Genomic DNA, 21167 nt, shown 5'->3' with positions numbered 1-21167 from the left:
CAGAACCTCACTATTAGAACTCCTAAATCTAAAACATACAAATAGTCCAGTCCTTCTCTTCCAACATTGATCATTCCTTCTATCAAAATCATAAGACATCTGCAATCATGTTTTCTCTTCCTTTTCTTGACAGCACTTTTTTCAGCTGCTTCCTCTTTCCTTTTCAAAAACCTTCAGTTCTTGATCACAAGTCACAAGCTGAATTTCATTGTTATGATTATAAAGTAGCTCCTGTAATGTCCTTGGAGCTAGGCAGGATCAGAAGGATAAAATCTTAGACTGAATTGGATTTCCAAACTCCTTTGTGGAGTCCAAAGAGTTCAATTTGGAGTCTTGAAATGTCAAAATGAAGTAATTTTTTCCACAAGGTTGAGTTGGCTGCTCAGACTGTCAGACAACCTGTTTGCTTGCTTTCTCAACTTTGTGTTCAAGGCCATCCAGAAAGGTCAGTGTCCCCTTCCTTGTTAACTCGCCTTAGTTCCACTGTCAGACAATCCATCTCCACCTTCTGTTGAGAAATGGTACACTGAAAAGTCTATCCAGCATCTCAGATTGTACATGTTCTATTCCAAGGTAATTGATTAATGCCTTTGTTCATTCTGGATTCTCATCATTTTCAGCATAGATATATTGCAAATTGGCTTCTTGGATGTCAAAATTTATTGTAATTATAGGTTTAGTGATTATTGTGGTAGTTATGCTGTTGTGAAAACCATCATAAATTACTCGAACACCAGCTATGAACAACACTTTCTATTAGTATCCACGTCAATGCAAGCTGTATCAAGTCATTTTGAATTATGGTATAGTTTCAAACATCTTGCTTCACATTGTTGTCCTTTTCTGTTATTTGCGGTAGTAAAATATTTCTGCTCCTCAATCTTCATCTCAAGATCACATGACTGCTGATTCATCCACATTCTTCAGATCATAAGCTGTTTTTGACAGTCCTGCAGTTTATGCTCAGTTAATTTCAACAGGTTCCAATTAGTCAACTTTTCTTGCATCTGCCTCTGCACTTGCTCACTTTCCTTGCTCCTCCCATCATTGCACAGTAACTGGTTCTCCTTTTAAACCTTCCCCAGTTTTACATTGCACTCATCTGCCTCCATTATCTGAGATGTGCAACGATCCACCAACCCTCAAGTGTTTGATTGAGACTGCAGCATCTCAGACTGAACAAATGTCAGCCTCTCCTTCTGAACCTGTGCCAACTTGGGTGGATTAAGTTTATATGAATATTGCTCATTTTCTACATCAGGCACAATTACTTTAGTACTTCCCAGTTTATCCCCACATACATCTCCAAGTGATTGTAATAACTCAGATCATTTTGATTTTTCTCTGGAAGATACTCAGTAATTTATCCTAATAAATTCAATCTAATGAGGAATGTCAAATTCAGAATCATCTGGATTTATTTCTTCAGAGTTGCAACAACCAACACATTCTTCTTCTGCTTTTACTTCACTATCAAAATGCCATATGAGCATATTCACATTGAGTTTTCCTTCTCCTATCTTGTGTCAAGTAATTCGCCTCACTCAATTTTCTTTAGATTTGATAAGGCCTGCTAATCCTCACTTTAGGTTCTCCTACCACTGGTGGTAATACTAAAGTTTTGATCTGCTTCTTTCATCACATGCTGTGCCACTTAAATGCTATCTAGCCAACTCACCCACTCAAGTTAATCTCTCCCTAAAGTTTAAAAGTCCAATAATGTAGGCTCAGAATGCAGACCCAATTTCTCCTTAATTTAAGTGGTCCTATTACTTCGTGACCAAAACTTAATTCAGATTGCAAAGTACAAATGGATTTCCTTTATCCCAATCCTCTGCATAATCCTGGCTACTGGCCCTCAACATGGTCTAGTTCAATGCCACCATTTCAATGCTGTGATTCTGGAGACACAGTTGCTCTAATCCTAAGCTACAAGATAAAATTTGATCCTTGATCTGACTATATTTCCATATCTAGTTAAAAAAAATTAAGCAACTCCTCTACAATCCTTTTAGCTGTAATATTACGTAATGGAATGGCCTCCAGAAACCTAGTAGACACATCTACAGGCTGAACAGTAATCACAAAGTAGGATGAAATATGCAAGAAACATTGGGTGCTTGTGATAAAGGGTTAGCAGTAATCATGAGTGACTTTAATCTACATATAAACTGGAAAGAAATCAGACTGGCAGTTGGAGCCTGGATAAGGAGTTTATTGAATGCCTGTGACAGTTGCTTAGAACAGCACATTCTAGGACCAACCAGGGAGCAGGTCATATTAGACTTGTATTGTGTAATGCAATAGAATTAATGACCTCACTTCTAGGTATCAGCAACCATAATGATGGAATACAATACGATTAAATTTACATCCAGTTTGAAAGGGAGAATAGGAGATCCAAGACTAGTATTTTAAAATAAATAAGGACAACTATGTTGATGTGAAAGCTGAGCTAGCTGAAGTGAACTGTGATACCAGACTATAGGATAGATCAAGAGAGCAGCAGTGGCAAACATTGAGATATTTCTGAATACTCAGCTAGTATAATCCTAAAGAAAATTCTAAAGGGAGGAACAACCATCCATGGTTAAAGTAGTTAGAGAAAGCATTACTTGAGGAAAAATCATAATTGTGCAAAGATGAGTGGCAGGTCAGAGGGTTGGAAAGAGTATAAAAACACCAGATTATAACTAGAAGGTTAAGAGAAATTAAGAGTACAAGGGAGCTAGCTAGGAGTGAAAAAATGGATAGGAGAAAGTAGAGTGATGGTCCTTTGGAATGACAATGGGAGTTAATAGTAGATAAGGAAATGGCAGATGAAATGAACCACCTTTTTGCTCCTCTTCACTATAGAGGATAAAAACATTCGAGCAATAGCTGTAAATCAGGAGGTGGAAGGGAGAGGTGAACTTGGTGAAATTACAATCACTCGGGAAGTGTTACTGAGAAAGCTGATGGCCAACAAGTTTCTTGATCCAGATGGGATTTAGCTTAAAGATCTTAGAGGTAGTAGATACTAGTGTTAGTGTAAGTTTTCCAAAGTTCTCTAGATTCTGGAAAGTAGCAAAGTTAACCCCTCTATTCAAGGAGGGAGGGAGGCAGAGAACAGGAACAACTGTTGAGGATGGTGTTAGAATCCATCATTAAAAGGAGGTTATAGCTGGGCACTTAGAAAAAGTAAAGTTAATCAGGAAGCGACAGCATGGTTCTCTGATCAGGAAATTAACCAATTTATTAGAGTCCATTGAAGGAGTAACATGTGCCAGAGGGGAACCTATAGACATACTGTACTTGATTCCCAAAAGGCATTGAATAAGGTGCCACACCAGTTATTGCAGAAAATAGGAGCTCATGCTGCAAGAGAAGGTTGGCTGGCAAGATGCGAAAGATGATTGGAGTTCTGCTGGGGGTTCAACATTTTATGTCAATGACAGAGAGAAGCAGGCATGGTAGCTACATTTGCAAACTATGCAATGATAGGCAAGGTATATTGTAAAGATGACAAAAGAAGTTTGCAGATGTGGGTTGAGTGGGTAAGAGTCTGGCTGATGGAGTATAATGTGGGAAAATGTGTAATTGTTCACTTGGCAGGAAGAATAAAATGCTGAGTATCACAAACAGAGGACAACTGCAGAATTTGAGGCACAGAGGGATGTAGGTATTCTAGTGCACATGGATTCAGCATGTAATTAAGGCAGCTAATGGAACACATCATTTATAGAGAGGAATTGAACAAAAGATGCTATGCTTCAGTTATATAGGGCATTGATGAGACCACATCTTGAGCACCATGTGCAGTTTTGGTCCCCTTATTTATGATAAACGTGTGGAAGCAGTTCAGAGGTGGTTTACTAGATTGATACCAAGAATGAGCAGTTGTCTTAGCTTGGGCTTGTCTCCACTGAAGTTCAGAAAAGTGAGGGTGACTCGATTGAAGTAAACAAGATTCAGAATACTTTTGACAAGCTGGTCATGGAAAGAATGTTCTCTTGTGGGCAAGCCCAGAAGTCACAAGTACTCTTATAAAGCAGTATAAGGAGAATTTTCTTCTGAGGGTTGTGCGACTTTGAAACACTGCCTCAGGTGGTGAAAACAGGGTCATTGAAGGTAGATAGGGAAGCTAAGGCTATCGTGATAGATGGTAATGTGAACTTGATAGAACAGATCCACTAGGATCTTATGAATGGTAGAGTAGGGCTGAGGTGCCAAATGACCTCCTTCTGCTCTGTTTGTATATGAGAACTCGTGCAACAGTTTGGATGTCCCAATGCAGTAGCCATTGGGACAATTATATAAAAATGTTTAACAAGAAAAACAGCAAGCTTTAAAATTATTCCTGATCCCAGAAAGAACTCAATGACAAGAGTAAATAATACACCACTGTAAATTAAAACAACTATTTTACTGAAAGTAATCAGGTGTCACAGTAAGTTTGGGTTGTTGCTCCTGATCACAATCTAGTACAATTCTTTTGGAAGGTGTATGACAAAATGGTAACAAGATCAGGCGTGACTGTAATGACCCAGTGATGTAGTCTATTAACATTTAACTCCAAGCTTGTACATGAAGCACAGACCTGTTCTAGCAAGATGCTGGAGAGCTGCCAACAGTTGCAACACCAAGTATGTACACATTAAAACAATGCAAGTGTTCGGCTTCATAGGCATAATCAGTTCTCAAGGGTCACATCAGTTCAAAACAAATCATTTGCCACCACCTCATCCCCTGCTCACCTTGTCCCATCTCAGCATCCTACAACTACAGCATATTTGCAATTTAATTTTCTATCTTTAAAATTGGCTCTTAAAACTTAAACACTTCAAGAATATTAAGTTCTTTGATATACTGAGCAATACAGTAGAGCTCTGCTACATTTTTTAAAAGGATATGCTATATATTGAACAACCCAGGACAATAAGATGCACAGTGAAATAGATGAATTTTTTTAAAAAACAGGAAATAGCAAGGTGTGACAAGCTTGGCTATCATATAGGAAGGCAGACAAGAGTAAGCAAGCATATTGAAGGTTCAGCAGGGAGAAAGCTCATGTGGCTGCAGTGATTCTTCAGGTTGTTCCACCACATCCATCAGGTACTTTAGAGACCAACTTTATCAAAAATAAACCATTCTATTCTTGAGAAACAGTTACACCAATGGAATATTAATGGATTTCCTGAGTATTAACATTGGGTTAACATAATGAAACTAAGCTGCTTTGGGAGTAATTAGCCAAATCTTGGATTTTCCTAGAAATGTTTAATCCAGCTACAGAGTCATGGGCAGATGAGAATCTTAATACGCTCCTCTCAAAAGATGAGACAACTCATTCAACTTAAGATCAATATGCTAGATGGCTTCATAAGGAACTGTTTTCCAGCCTCACCCAAGAGTTATAGACTTTCCAGCTGATTTATTGGACTAGATTTCAAAAAACATAACCTAACAAATGGAATACAAGGGGTGCCCCCAAAAATCAGACATTACAGGTATGCAAACTGAACAGATTTCAAAAAAGCTGTGTACTAGAAGGTTCAAAATGACACCTTTGAAGTTCCTGTGGATACCAAGTTTGACCAATGAGGTGCTTTGAATCCAAGACAAAAGGAGCTCTTATTCTTGAGGGCAAGTGACAAAGACTAGAGCCCCAACACAAGTTAAGCAAATACATCACATTCGCCAAGCATAAATTGAACACAAATGAAAGTTTTGAAACCAAGCAGCAAGGGACACTTCTGGCAAAAGAGAACACAATTGCAAGTAAGCTGTGCTCTTGGCACTCGTTTAACCACGAAGGTGGCAGAGAGTGGTCAGATTTTTGAATGCCTGAATGCTGGAGGACATTACTCAAGACTTAAAAATGCATACCTGTGCCTCACTTGGCTCAGCTGCAAAGGCAAGTAAATGCAGCTGATGGACTGCATTGGGATATGGTGTATATCTGTTCTTTAAATAAGATAATATGCTGGTCTCATTTGATGAGTAGTGCTGCATGCAACACTGCCTGACAAGGTATGTTAAAAAAAAAGTGTGATTAATCATTTGTCTAATGATTAACAATTGATTATTTTTCTTTACAGAGGATGTGACTGCTTTGAGAGTTTAGCTGTAAAGGACCCTGACAAACGAGGACTTAGATTTCTGATCATTAAAAATATTTTTTGGTTATGCATAATTCCTTGTAATTCAGTAAGACAAACCTGAATCACCTTCAACAGGATAAAAAAGGTCAATGCTGTGCTCTAAATATTTAAAATGCACGCAGACTGGCTAAACATAAAGGTGGGGCATTTTCTATTAATTTGCCACCTTATGGAGAAACAAAATCATTCTTTACAATGTGAGGTTCAGAAATGCCATCTGTACCAAGTCAGATGGTAAAAGGCATGTGGTGTAGAGATTAGTAATGAAGACCTCATCTTAATGAGGGGAACAATCGGTCACCTAAATACTTACTACAAATTTGGCTCAGTGTAAATTGTGCATCTTTGTTCTTTGGTCAAAAATGCCCAAACGGATATGGAACTTTCTAGAAGGTGAGGAAATTGTTTATTCCAGCAGGCACTAAATGGTCCATCCTAAATCAGAAATTTAATTTCTTCCAGAGAAGCCATACTGGAATAGTTTTCTTAAATTCCAACCAGGGAATCGTGATGCACTCAAATTTGAGCTTGATGTAGTTTCCTCACTGCTGAAAAGTGTAGATGTTTAAATTCTATTTATGAAATTAAAATTTAGTGATCTTTGCATGGCTTTGAAGGATGCAAAATTATTCCCCACCTTCACTTTAAAACATGAAATATCAAATTAGTACAGCTCAAAATCTCAGATCAAGAAGTGCATTTTACCTTAGCTTGGAATCCCGACTCATTTGCTGCTTCTTTCCAGCCATTTTCCTCATAAAAATTAAACAACAAACAGTAAATAAGTAGCTTCCAATATGCCAGTGTATCATACAAAATGATTACTGCTGAAAAAACAGGACATGCCATTGAAGTTTTTTATCTTGCCCTCATCAGGACAGATTTGCAAGAATACCAATTTTAAAGCGGACAACTTTTGCAGCATAGGAAGTATGGAGTATAATTCATTGTTCTTGTTAGGGTTAATATTTTTGCAAATCTGCCCTGATGAATAGTTTTGACAGCATGTCTTTTTCTTTAGTTGTTACTTTCACAGTAATTGGCACTTACTGGCTCCGTTTTATTTTTAAACCATCAACTAGTAGATACTGGGAGCTGCAGAATTATTTTGTAAACTTGTGGGTATCTCTAAACAATATTATGGCATTTTATTTTTTGGCAAGTTTTTAAAAAGTGTCATTTGCAGAAAAAAATTGAAAATTATCCAGTAGTTTTAATCTTACAAGTTTGTGAATACTCAGGATCTGAATGAGAGAAAATTACAATGAAATAATTTGCACAATAATAATGGAAAATGAAGCTGTCGGCCATTTGGTGCAGTTATAGTCTGGATTCTATAAGATTCTGTTAAAACCTGGTTTCTTTAGCCCATTGGGCAAAGTCTTAAACCCATAGGAGCATATGGCAGGCAGTTCATGGAAGAAAACTTATTGATGAGTCAAGTAGCCATTTCCTGGTCATGTTTGTATCCCTTGATTGAGTTTTGGTGGTGGTCGAGGGGGTGGCGAGCAATCACAGGAAAGAAAATATATCCACAAGACATGGACAACAAAATGAAATATTGATAGTCTGCACTTGGAATTGACTTGAACTTTTACATCCATTTCATGACTGGTCCATGCCAAAAGCAGGTATTGCATACACAAATTATAAAATGATTTGCCTCGAGCAGCACAGCAATAGGGCAAAGATCTCAGTCATTTGCTCAACAATATTTTATATAGATTATAGAACTTCTTCAACTCTGCTTCTTTAAAAATATAGTTTCATGCTCCTAAACTCTCCCCACAAAGTTTAACCAATTGCATTTCACAATGAAGGATACTCAAAATGCAAAGAGTTTAAAAAAATGAAGCAAACTTCTGATACCTGTGTTAAAAATAAATAGAAAATTGGGTCACAAGAGAGAGAAGAATGTGAAGCAACACGCAACAAAAAGTTTTCAAGACCAATCCTTCGTCGTTCAACAAAGTCAGGATCCATGTTATCAGCGGATAATTTATGCCAAACAAATTCTGCCTGCAGGAACAAAGAGAGGACATGTTATTCAAGTTGTACTCATTATGGAAGAATGTTGAGACTATCCTAGGTTGACATCAGGTGAGGCAATAGCCTAGTGGTATTATCACTAGACCACTAATCAAGAAACTCAGCTAACGTTCTGGGGACCAGGGTTCGAATCCCGTCACGGCAAATGGTGGGATTTGAATTGAAAAGTATCTGGAATTAAGAATCTACTGATAACCATGACTATATACATTCTCGATTATTGGAAAAACCCATCTGGTTCACTAATGTTCTTTAGGGAAGGAAATCTGCCGTCCTTACCTGGTCTGGTCTACATGTGACTCCAGAGCCACAGTAATGTGGTTGACTCTCAACTGCCCTCCAAGGGCAACTAAGGGTGGGCAATAAATGCTGACCAGCCAGCGACACCCATGTCCCACAAAAGAAAAGAAAAGTTCTCAACCTTGAAAAAGGTTTGAGAAATTCAAATCTGCACTAAGACAGGGTTATCTCAAGATTAAAATCAGGTTCAGCAAGTCCAAAGACGACTGATTGGGCTTGATATGAAACAATCCAAAAACTGGGGCATTCCTTATGCGTACAATTCCATACTCTAAATTTGTTTCCATTGTTCCAGAGACATGTCCTGCAAACTTGAGGCCAAATTCAAAGAATGACTATCCAGTGCTTGGATGTTTAATTCCTTAGTATTATGACCATATTAAGAATTTATTTTCTGTAATGACTGCTGCCGCAAGGTTGACTCCATTACACTAAGAATTTGAATTTTAGTTCTCAACATCCACTTAATAAAATGTAGGCCTCAATTGGGAAGAGAAGCCTGGTAGCTACTTTTTAAAAAAATTACTTTTGTCTATGCAAAATACCAGGCCACCTTTAGGTTTCCTAAAGGACAGTGTCCTCCGTAGACATGGTCTCTCCCTTGAGAGACATCTTTTGGAATATGTTCCATCCCATTCGAGAAAATTTCCTCAGTAGAAGCCTTGGATATCCTTCATGCAAGGTACAAGATACTAAAGTGTTCAAGGAAAGCCTGTCTCTATTTGAACAATGCGTACTTATTGCGCAAGTGTACAAATTTCTCTGTGGATTTGGGGGGGATGGATTGGTTTCAACATTAAAATTACTCACTCTTTTTTCAGGCAGAGGTGGTACTACTATACAAGGATATGTAACAACTAAATAGTTCCTCAACAATTCAAATTCACTGTATCTTCTCCAGAGGGAATCTGGCACAGAACTATCATCTTCACTTTGGGAATCTTGTGGCCTATATACAAGAACAAAAAACAGAATCAAGTAAAACAAAGATATCAAAACATTAATCTCTGGGACAATTTAATAAAATTCAATTTTCATCCTGTAATAAGTTTAACCTCATGTTTTAGTTGAACTACTATCAAAGACACTTTTAACACAAGTTGAAGAAACATTTAACCCAAATCTACAGTTTGACAGCAAAAGTGGAGTGTATCTAGTCATCCAGGGGAAGGGAAATCTAATTTGTGCAGAAGCTTACTAAATAGAGAGAATTTAAAAATTAATCATTCTATATTAACATTGTGAACTTAAACAAAGTTCTCACATACATCCTTTAGTACCTTTTAGACACTAAATTTGATGGATGATTTTTTAAAAATATATATATCCATCACTTGGATAGCACGATTTAAAAAGATTATTAACTACCATCAGCAGCAACATAATGGATAAAAATAAACTACTCATGGGCAATATAAACTTTCATCTTTGGTCAATAGATTGTTGATCATATTTCAAACATAGAACTTCTATTTTCAGACCTATGCAGATCATGCAACAAATAACTGTTTAATCCGACTAAGAATTTTACAAAAAAATTGGTTTCAATGATCTAATCATGTAATGGGGCTTCTCTGCAATCTAATTTCATCAATCACATTGCAGTAACAGCTGCTATTCTGGTTTGCTTTTTCCAGTTTGAAATGCTAGAGGACAATTTGAAATTAAATACAAAGAGCGAGAAATTTTAAAAATTTAATAATGATGATCAAGTAAGAATATTGATAAACACTTGGCAAAGGTTAAAGTGCTTTGAGGTGCTCAAATATTTATCTCAGTCTGAAATCATACCCACAAACACTTCATACATCTATTCAATGTGCAAAAGTGACTGTTAAACAAAACACATGGGCACACCGATGGTTATTAAATTGGTCAGTTATTTAACAAGTCACCTGCTTCTATTAACCTCATACTGACCCAATTTGAACTCTTGCACAATTTAAAAAAGGAATCTTTGCCTATTTAACAACTTTCCAAAATTAACAATTTGTTAACACAAAAACAGCATGATGCACAAATCCTCAAAAACTGCTGTAACAGTGCTGTATAGTGAGGGACTAATATTATCTCAACTTTATGCTACAATGCGAAGAGGAAAAGTCAACATGCATGCAATATGAAAAGTAATACTGGCACACATCTGCAAGTATATATTGCTGCCATACCCTTCGGAGATGCCAGGGGGAGGGGGAGACACATTATTGAACTAAGTTAATTTAACAGCTGAGCACTTAAATACCTGAAACAGGAAGTGAATCAGACATTATTCTCAGAGCTGGTTAGAGTTTCATTTTGAAATTAAATCAGACAGGGAGGAGGAAGAGGAATGCCAGACCAAAAAAAACAGGCAAAAGTTAAAACGTACATGCATGCAATATTGCATTTTTTAATCTTCCCCAAATTTAACAGATTATACTTTGCTCCAGGTTTACTAACCAATCGAAATGCCAGTGACTACCACCCAAGAGCATTTACTGTATTCTGTTAACAGCCATCTTTGCTTTAAAACCATAGTGCATCAAATGCAACTAAATGTTAAGTTAGAAATGTCATTGTCTCAATGAGATTGAGATTATGGGGCATTAGATACAAAAAAAGTAATGTGCAGTTTATGCAACATTAGATCTAACAATTAGTCTAACAAATGAGATTCTGGAAACTGGAGAATCATAGCAAGAGTACAGCAAAATAAGGGTGCTTATTTTGTCAAAACAAAATGTAACTGAACCCTTTTTCTTACTTTTGATTCCTTTCAAAAGGTAGTTATGGGAATATTCATTAAAAACTCAGGGGTGAACAATGACTTTTTTGTCCATCTGTAAAAGTAATTAAAGGAAAGGCAGGAAAGGGCGAAGCTGGAAGAAGTTTCACCCCATTTACAAAGCTTTAGTAGAACATGAACTGCCCTATCCTGACTAACTAAGAAGATAGAAACTTGTGAAAATAGAAGTGAAATGTTTGAAAATAAAAGGTAATGGGTAAAGGTAATGAAAAAGCCAGAAAATTGACAAGTATATAGACCCAATTAAAACTGGCACCAGAGAAGTGAGCCATGGTTTCAAGTTCTTTCCTATGGTATTTGAATTCTTCAACGCTGTTTATTTGCCTGCATCAAATCACCTTCATACTCTTGAACTTTTATCCACAATCACAGAAGGGTTAAGTCTATAAAAATGCCAAAGGCACCTCAGGCTTTCCAACTGTTTCTTGTATTTTCAATACAATACATCACATCAACCAATTTCCAAGTGCAATTTTCAATACATATTAATCTTCTCTAGAAGTTAGAGATTGCTTTTTATTTTTAAGACGACATTAGACATTTGAGTAGCCCAATCACTAGAAAAACAAGATACATTGATCTAGGAGAGAGAAAGTTTGGAAATTAAGACTTCAAAAAAAGTTTGGGAACTACAATAGAGTCAGACATTTCATCCTGGCTTTGCAGCCTGAAGAGCAAATAAACTTCAAATGACAGCTTTGCCATTAACCACATTGCTATGCAAACAGTGCAACAATAAATTAAAATTTAAGACGTTTGTGCATTATGCAACACAACATTCACATCCTACAAGAAATAGGTCAAAGAGACAAATTGTTATTTTTGATGCATGGAGAGTCTTATTCTTTCTTAGATGTAGGGCTGGATTTGCCAATCATGTCTGTTCCCACCCTGCTGCCAACATGAATTTTGCACTCATTCAAAACTCCATCCACTGCAGCAGCACTCAAGAATCCCTGCTGCTGATGTGGTCTGAAATTTGTGATAATCCTTAAAAATAGCAAGATATTTCCATTCGTAAACAATAAAGAAAGTGCCAGCAGATCTATATAGCAAACAGCATGAAGAAATAGCAATAGCAGAGCCACACTGTATTGGAGAACCAAATAGCAAAGCAAGAAGCCATGCAGCCCATCTCTTATCCCTCTTGCCCTGTAAAGTTTTACCTCCATAAATAGCTTTCTAATTCTTTTTTGAAGGTCACTATTACACTTTAAGGCAGTGCAATCACAATCTTGAACTATAGAAGGTTTCCTCAAGTTGCATCTATTCTTTTTCAATTTGCGTCCTAAGAAACAGTTTAGTGACTGACAGGTCAGTAACCACTGGCTCTCTTAAAACTATTAGTCACAATTTTGAGCATTATAAAATCTCCTCCTAACTGGCTTTGCCCACATTGGCCATTCAGCCTTCTCTAGGCAATCCATAGTGGTCCTTCAGATACCATTCCAGTAATCCTCTTCCACTTTTTCTACAAGGCCTCGACATCCTCCCTAAAGCATGGTATGCAGAATTATAAGCAATATTCTAGCCAAGTGCCAGTGCTTTCTAAAAACTTATTCATCAGGCTGTAACTTCCTCAGTGATGATCAGCATCAGATTGACTCTCCATGCCCAATTTTCTTCCAAACCAATCTTTAGGTTCAGGCAGCACAGCTCATCCCAGTGTCACGCTAAAGGAAGGCACAGCCCCTCTTTTGCTATTAAACAATCAGACTGTGCTGGTGTTGGCAGTCACACAGGTGGGATCAGAAATTGGGAAATGCAAGTTGGTGAATATCTTGGAGGTGGGAGTCAAGCAGGAAGAGGGAGAAGGAGAACCCTGTCAGAACCATCTGAAGTATTCTATTATATTCCATTTTTGACATTTCCCAATGCAGAGCAACTACTGTGCAGTTCCAAGAGGGGTTCACCAGCACATCATTGTGGTACCCCCCCACCCCTTGTACCATTGCTGGGGAGCTGGAAGTTACAACCTGTTGCTTTTATACTCAATGATTCTAGAATGAAGCCAAGGATCCCATTTATTTTTATTTTTAAAATGTTCTCAATTTCTTCTGTCACCTTCCAAAAAGCATAACTCCGAGATCTCTACTCTTGCATCCTTTCAAAGGAGGATTGTTTAAATTATATTGTCCCTCATTATTTCTATCATTTCATACCTTTCTGCATTAAATCTATCAGTCATGTGTCTGCCTATTTCACCAGCCCATGTCTTCCTGAAGTCTGTTGTTATCTTCTTCACTGCTCACTACACTTACTTTGCATCACTTTCCAACTTTGAAATTATGCCCCATATACCCAGGAGCAGCAGCAATTCACATACCAACCCTTGGAGATCACCATAGACTTCCCTCCAATCTGAGAAACAACTGTTCATAAAAGTCTCTTTGACCCTTCATGCAATTTTGTATCCATGCTGCCATTGTTCCTTAAAGCCCAAGGGCTATAATCTTGCTCACATGCCAAATGCCTTCTGAAAGTAGAGATACACAAAAACTGCACTATCCTCAACAACTCTTTCCATTACCTCAAAAGAAATGGTATCAAATTTGCAAATATTTGCCTTGTAGCATTTGTGCTGACTTCATTTATTAGGCCATGATTTTCCAAGTTCAGAATTTGTTCCTGATTAATATCTCATGTTTCCCAAACACCAACTGGGTTGGCCAGCATTGGCAAGTTCCTCCTTTTTTTGACCAGGTTGTAATATTTAAATCCTCCTCTGGCACCTCTCCCACATTAAAGGATTAAAAACTATGATGAGAATCTCCTTTTATACTTTCAAGTACTGCCAAACTTTAAGCTATTTAAGATTTCCTCCGTACTGTCTATATTCAGATCAGAACAAGTGTATTCAGCAAGTCTGATCAGATCAGACAACACCAAGTTTGCAGAGATTAGCTTCCGACCCCATATTTGTGCAATTACTAAAACTACCCATTTTCATCTGAAACATTGACTGACTTTTCCCATCTCAGCTCAACTGCTGCTGAAACTCTAATTTATGCCTTCATCATTTCTAGATGTGACTTTTCCAACACACCCCTGGTTGATCTCCCACATCCTACCCATTGCAAACTCAAGACCTTCCACACTCTACTGCCAGAGTCTCAATTCCCTATTACCCATGCTTAATAATGTACATGACTTTCAGTCAAGCAACATCTGGACTTCAACATTTTCACCCTTGTATTCAAATCCCTCCCCATCTCCAATTTCTCCAGCCCTACAGCTCTTATATCTGCATCCTCCAATACTAGCCTCTTGTGCATTCCTAGTTTTAACTGCTCCACCATGGGTGCCCATGTCATCAGCTGCCTTGGCCCCAAGCTCTGGAATAACCTCAAATCTCTACCTCATTTTTCTCCTTTAAGACATTCCACAAAGCTTACCTCCTTGACCAAGCATTTGGTCACCTGACTTAATGGGCTGGATTTGGGAGTCAGGGAAACTCCACAGAACCTTAAATTCCAGGACACCCAATCCCATTTCCACAATGAGATATAAAGGTGCAGACTGGTGTGGGTTGTAAGTCCCTCAATCCCTGACTTGGCCAGCTATGTAGCGGGGATAGGTAGCTGCTATACCTCACAATGCTTAAAGAGTCATTGCTCACAGCCCGTCATGACCCATAATCTAAACCAGGAAACCTTTTGAAAAAGAAGTGCAAAGTTATTTCTATGCCAGCCTACACCTGACCATCCACCCGGAATGGCCCCTTATCCTCCATGCCAACCAAGCCCCTCATACCCATCAATGCACTTTCAATGGCCACTTATCTAGTATACACTTAGTTTAATTCCAAACAATGTCACTTGTGAAAAAGCTTTTTTTTTTAAGTCAGTCATTCATAATAACTCATTTTACTCCAATATAAAAAAGTGTAAATTAACCAGCCCTTAACAGCATGCAGCTGACACCTCTTCCATGTAAATAAATATTGAACAATTGTGAAATTAATCTAAGAGAAAAGGTGGTCAATAAAGCAAAGTTTTCCCTTTGGCACAGCCAGTTCAACAGATTTGGATGGCTGGACTCTGAGCCAAGCCTCATCATGCATTCCTGGCCTCAGCTAACAACCCATCTCCACACCCAGCAGCCTCTGAACTCTTTCCAGGGGTGGTGGGCCTGACTCCAGCACACAACCATGCCTCCTGCTCACCCACTAAACCCCTGCCTCCCGGCAGCTACAGGAGCCAGTAAATGAGATTCCTGCTACCCACCTCCAGGATAAGAATCCAGCCCAACATCTCATGCATCATGCTTGCTTTCACAGTGCTCCCGTGAAGCACCTTGGGACATTTCATTAAGTTAAAAAAAAAATGCGCCAAATTTTTGAACCCGCCATCCTTTATTGTTTAATCATAACCTTTGAAGTTTCACTTTGGATGCCCTTGCTTTCCTGTGCAATAGATTGTCTGCCTACACCCAAACTTGTCTATCCAACACCCAAACTAACTCCCTTCAAGGCTCCCCATTGTTCAAAACTGTTTACCCCACCAATTTGCGATCTTAATTCATCCAAGCTAGATTATTTAAATTTGCTGACATTAATCCTTTGCCAATTAATTATTGTTACTTGATTGTTCCTGGTCCTTTTCCTCAACTATTCCAAATCTGATATGATCATAGCCCCCCAAATGCTCAACATCCCCAGAATTAGATCCAGCACTATTTCTTTACTTATTGAACTAGAAACACTGATTAAGATAGCACATGTTTCCAAGAACTCCTATCCCCTCTGCCCTTTAGACTGTTGCTACTGATCTATACTAGGATAGTTGAAATTCCCCAGCAAAAATTCTTAATTTTTGAAATGCTCCTCTCCTTCCAACTATTTGGTGGCCTAGAGAATACACCCAATGGTATAGCTGCTCTTCTATTGCTCCTCAATTATCTAACAAGTTTTCTGTGTTACAGGAATTTAACTGGTCAATCCTATCACCTGACCCCTTTTTTCATGAATACAGTAGCCAGGAATAACAGGCTCCAAATTCTCCTTCTGAGCCAAGGTGATTATTGCTACTATCAGTGTCACATGGTGACGTGCCTGCTCCTCAAACTTATTCACCATATGTGCCTTCACGTTTTCACTCCAAACCTACCATATCATCTTGCATTTGCCTCATCTGGTTCGTCCCGTTTCTGAACTACTCTTCATTCTCATTATTTGTCTCCCCTTGTCCTTGGTGCACCCTATTCCCCTTCTCAGCTGCTCAACCTCCCCACAAGAACGTGGGTTACACCTCATCCAAAGAACAAGGCTTGTCGTATGGCACTTATGGGTGCTGGAAGCTATATGGCACACAAGCTCTTGCAGTAGACATTTGACATCCAGTAAGTTTCTCTTTCCCTTTAGGCTACCCACATTCCAACCTATAGAAGGCAAGACATGCAAGCTACTAGCTGTTCAAGGTCACAAGGTGTAGCAGGACATTGGGGAGGATTTGCCAAGCCCATGATCATCTATATACAGTATCCAACACAAGATGCTTCATGCAAGTGCTATCACTAACCTTGAAATGCTGACATAGAAAGTGTACGCAACAGCAGTACAGGTATTTTAACAACCAGAAATATAATCAAATTTGAGTCACGTTAAGATAGTAGCAGTGAGAATTGTTTGAAATAGTAGAGTGCAATAAAGCTTACTGTCCAGTATTAAAGAACAAAGGGGCATTCTCCTCCTCATCTCAATTAGGACTGAGATAAGGAGAAATTGCTTCACTCAAAAGGTGGTGAATCTTTGGAATTCTCTACCCTAGAGGGTGATGAACAGGTCACTGAATATACTGAAGTTAAATTGGACAGAATTTTGGTCTCATGGTATCAAGGGATATGGAAAGTTTCTAATGTTTTAATGTTCTTAACCACTATGGGGTTGTTCAATTTTTCCTAAATCATATTATTACATTAAAAGAGTTTATTTGGAAATTACATAATAGTTTAAGCATATGGCACACATTTTAAAAAATACAAATGTATTAAACAGAAAGCAAATGGACACTGGAAAGCTCATTGCATCAATCAGGGGAACAGTCCACAAAAAGGATTGGAGCTATCTAGGAATTAGAAAGAGGAAAGATCAGAAACTGCATAACCAACATATTGATATTACTTAAAGCTTGCTTCATTTTTCAATCCCAAGTTTAAGCTGAAGCTGGAAAGATCCCCAACTTCTTTCACTGTAAATGAGATACCTTACTTTTTAAAACGCAAGAAATTTCTGTGGTCCAGCAAGCAACACAAAAAAAGGAACTTGTTAATTTTCCATTCCTGCTGCTTTGTCTTGGCCAAATGCCGACGTAAATTGTGATTTTATAACTTGGACAAACATTTGGGTTAAGAACCTTACAGGATAGCTATTACAAATCTTATATTCCCAGTACAATACAAAAGCAATAGCATCATGTTGTAAAGAATTAATTAGAAGCTTTGAAAAGAGACCTGCATGTCTATCAAAACTTGGACATATCACTAGTTACATAGCAAAATCTGTTAAAATGACAGTTTGGGTCGTCAAATGCAAAGGTAATTTGTGTATTCACCTAAAAATGTAAATTAGCATGAAACTACTGTAAAGCAAAACTAAATTTCATTATGTACATGCACATACCTTGTTTCAATGAGGTACACTGTATAAATCTCCTGCATGTTCACTGCATTTTTTCCAGTTCGTTTTTCTGCTTCAGACACACTGATCTCCATTTTTTTCGATAAGCAAGTCTTGTCTTCTATTATCTTTACATTGATTAAAAAATTGCACATTGAAAAAAATTGTTAATGACTTAATGTAATAAAACATTCCAAGGGACTTCAAGAGCATCATGAAGAACAAATAGACATCAAGCTAAATAAAATGTTAGAGAAAGGCACTTAAGGTGCATCTTAAAAAAGAAGAATGAGCACTAGAGGGGCACAAGGATTTAGGAAGCGCTTTCCAGAGCAAAGGACCTAGGCAGTGAAAGGCACAGCCACAATTAAAATGAGGAATGTTCAAGAGTCCAGAATTAGAAAAGCACAAATGGTAGCGATGGAGAAGATTAAAGATAGAGGGGCAAGGCCATTGAGAAACCTGAAAAAAAAAGATTTTAAAATGAAGATTTCGCTTGACTACAAGCCAGTGTCGATCAATGAGCATGCAGTAAAGACAGGCAGCAGAATTTTAGATTAGCTTACGTTTACAAAGGATACAATGCGGGAAGCCAGCCAGGACAGCAAAGGAATAGACCAGTCTTTTTTTCAAAATCCAATTCAATCAAGTCCAACACAGTCTCAACAAGTGAGACATTCCCGATCCAAGCTGACAAGACAGGGCTCTCACCTCCTGTCTTGGGCTTGATCTACATGATCCAAGCTGATTGGAGTAGGCATAGTTCCTCCTCCAAAGCTTGATCTCATTTGCATCTTAGCCAAAAGGCCAAGGTGCCACTTTTAAAAATTGTTTCAAATGAAGCCAAAATGTAATCTAATGACTTCAACCAAGTACAGCAGGTCGATACTACACTTGATCTCAGCCAAAAGGCCGAGAAGCGAGGTAACAAAGACATGAATAAGGATTGCAGCCGCAGTAGAGCTAAGACAAGCACAAAGCCTAGTGACCTTATGGAGGTAGAAATAGACAGGTCTTAGTAACAGCACTAATGTGGTCAGAAGCTTATCTTGGGAGTCAAATATGGCATCAAGGTCACAAGCTGTCTGGTTTAGACAGTTGCCAGGGAGAGGGATGAGGTTGGTCACTAGGGAACACCATTGGAACAAGGACTGAACACAACGACTTCAGTCTTCCCAATACTTAATTGAAGACATTTCAACTGATATCCAATATTGGATGAGAAAAGAATCTGATAATTTAGAAACAGCAGAGGAGTGATCAAGAGGGGTGTTGGACAGGTAGAGATGGTGTTGTCAGCATCTGTGAAAACTAACACTGCTTTTGGATGAGAAATAAGGGAACATTTTGCAGAGAACAGTGGGAGAAAGAGGGGAGAGAAGTCACTGCAAGCAATTTGCTAGCTACAATTGGACAGAAAATAATGGTTGGACTGCAACTGTCTGGTTCCCAGTTGGGGAGGCACAGGGGGAAAATGGTATGGTCAACTGTAACAAAGGTTGCAGACAGTTCAACAAGGATGTGGAAGGAAGTTTTACCATTGTCACAGTAAATGCTCCGATTTTGACAAGAGCCACTTTGGTACCGTGCCAAGGCTAGAAACCTAGATTCAAACAGGAGTTCTGGGAAAAGGTGGACCCAGATTTAGAAGGTGACAACAATATATTCAAGGATTGAGAGCAAAAGGAGGTTGGAAATGGGGCAGGTGTTTGTAAGTGATAGCAGAAGATTTAAAGGAGAGAGGGACAACGAGCAAGAACAGTTAACAATATCTGGAAGTTGAATGGTCAGCAGTTCAATGGGATTATGGTTGAAGCAGCAGGAGACAAGTCTCTTGGAGATGAGCTCAGAATGAGTGAGGTGAGGTCAGAAAGAAACTAGAGAAAGTTGTTTAAGGCTATGGCATGGGTGTATCATGCATTTTCATCCCTTGGTATCAGGCAATTCTGTATACAAATATTTATTAAATCAACTTTTGAAACCACCAGTGCCATTGCTTATTTGAAGTCAGGACTTAATATGATCATTTGATGATGTAGAGTATTTTAGTCAGGTATAATTGAGCCTGGGTGTGCAGGTATTATTTAGATGGATGATGTAGACCATTTTTAATCCTGTTAAACAACAAAAGCAGAAGTTTGGAAGCAGAGTTGGCTAGAGCATTGAGTTTTCTCTGTAGTCCCAGCCAAGAACTTGGTCACGTTAGTTTTGATGTCTCAACACCAACAGTATAATTGTGAAAGTTTGCATTGGATATTTTCCAAAACAAATATGGACATATTAAAATACACAGTTAAGATTATTATACTTGGTACTCCAAGTATGTGCTGGTTAAACCTGAACACTACCAAAATTGACTTCCAGTTATTAAAAGTTGAACATTTGCACTATCATGCGCCACTTTCAGTCCTGAGTGGAGGGCAGAGAAACAAATCTTGTATGTTAAAATTCTCAACAGCACACAAACCATCTTAAACACTTCCTTTAGGAATTCGAAGTTAAAATGTAACTTTCTTCTATGTTTCCAAGTCGATTGTAATGCACTTATTTTCATTAGGCTGTCGAACCATGCGGCAGCATTATAGAGCCTTCCCAAATCGAGATCTCCCCTGTTCCATAGTCCAAGCGTTTTATTTTAATCAATTGTTGGTAAAAACATTCCCATCTTCTGGCAACACTTGTTAAATATACATCCCCTCCTCCAGGCATTGTCTTCACAAGGTACCCTGTTCGACCTCAATCTAACAAATCCAAACTCAGTTCCAATCTCATCGCCCCATCTGAAAAAGCTTGGTCAGATAGGTCTTAAGGTGCACCTTAGGAAGAAAGAAAGCTAGAGAGGCATATTGATCTGGGATAGGATTTCCAGAGCAAAGGGTTTAGACAGCTCAAGACATAGCCACCAAAAGTACAGTTCAAATTGGAGATGCTCAAGAGTCTTGAATTACTCCCTCAACTAGGTTCTCTCAGATACCCTACTCCAACTGCTAAATCTTTTTCCTAATCTCTCCCTATCCAATCTCAAGCTATCCATCAGCTGCTTTTTCCTGGTAACCATTGCCTTTCCTATACTCATGACTTCAGTATTTCCATTGTCTCCAATCCCAGGTTGCTAAGAGTTTGGGCTTCAGTTTAGTAATATTATGATAGCAGCCTGAAGTCATGAGTATTGCACAAAGGCAGCACAGGTCTGTTAAATGTTTGGTAAATTTTTGAAGCGTTATGTCACCATGTTACAGAGAAGGGAGTGCGCAATGTTACTTCAATGACAACC

The 21167-nt window shown here is 38.3% G+C and overlaps 1 protein-coding gene and 1 non-coding gene across 2 annotated transcripts in view; both read right to left on the bottom strand.

Annotated features, from left to right (window-relative positions):
• Nucleotides 1-21167, bottom strand: part of snx4 (sorting nexin 4) — a 48279-nt gene that overhangs the window by 25328 nt on the left and 1784 nt on the right. Inside the window, exons 2-5 of the mRNA XM_078228189.1 lie at nucleotides 17897-18021; nucleotides 9303-9441; nucleotides 8013-8162; nucleotides 6849-6896 (exon numbers count right to left, since the gene is read on the bottom strand). Of these exons, the coding sequence (XP_078084315.1) occupies nucleotides 6849-6896; nucleotides 8013-8162; nucleotides 9303-9441; nucleotides 17897-18021 (462 nt within the window). The remainder of the gene's footprint in view (nucleotides 1-6848; nucleotides 6897-8012; nucleotides 8163-9302; nucleotides 9442-17896; nucleotides 18022-21167) is intronic.
• LOC144504188 (U2 spliceosomal RNA) lies at nucleotides 18619-18817 on the bottom strand. The gene has a single exon (XR_013499599.1). It is a non-coding gene; the product is annotated as a U2 spliceosomal RNA (small nuclear RNA).

This window comes from Mustelus asterias, chromosome 14 (assembly GCF_964213995.1).
Source record: "Mustelus asterias chromosome 14, sMusAst1.hap1.1, whole genome shotgun sequence".
In the NCBI taxonomy this organism is placed as follows: Eukaryota; Metazoa; Chordata; class Chondrichthyes; order Carcharhiniformes; family Triakidae; genus Mustelus; species Mustelus asterias.
Note: the sequence above shows the minus strand (reverse complement) of the source record. Positions and strands in the feature narration are given on the sequence as shown.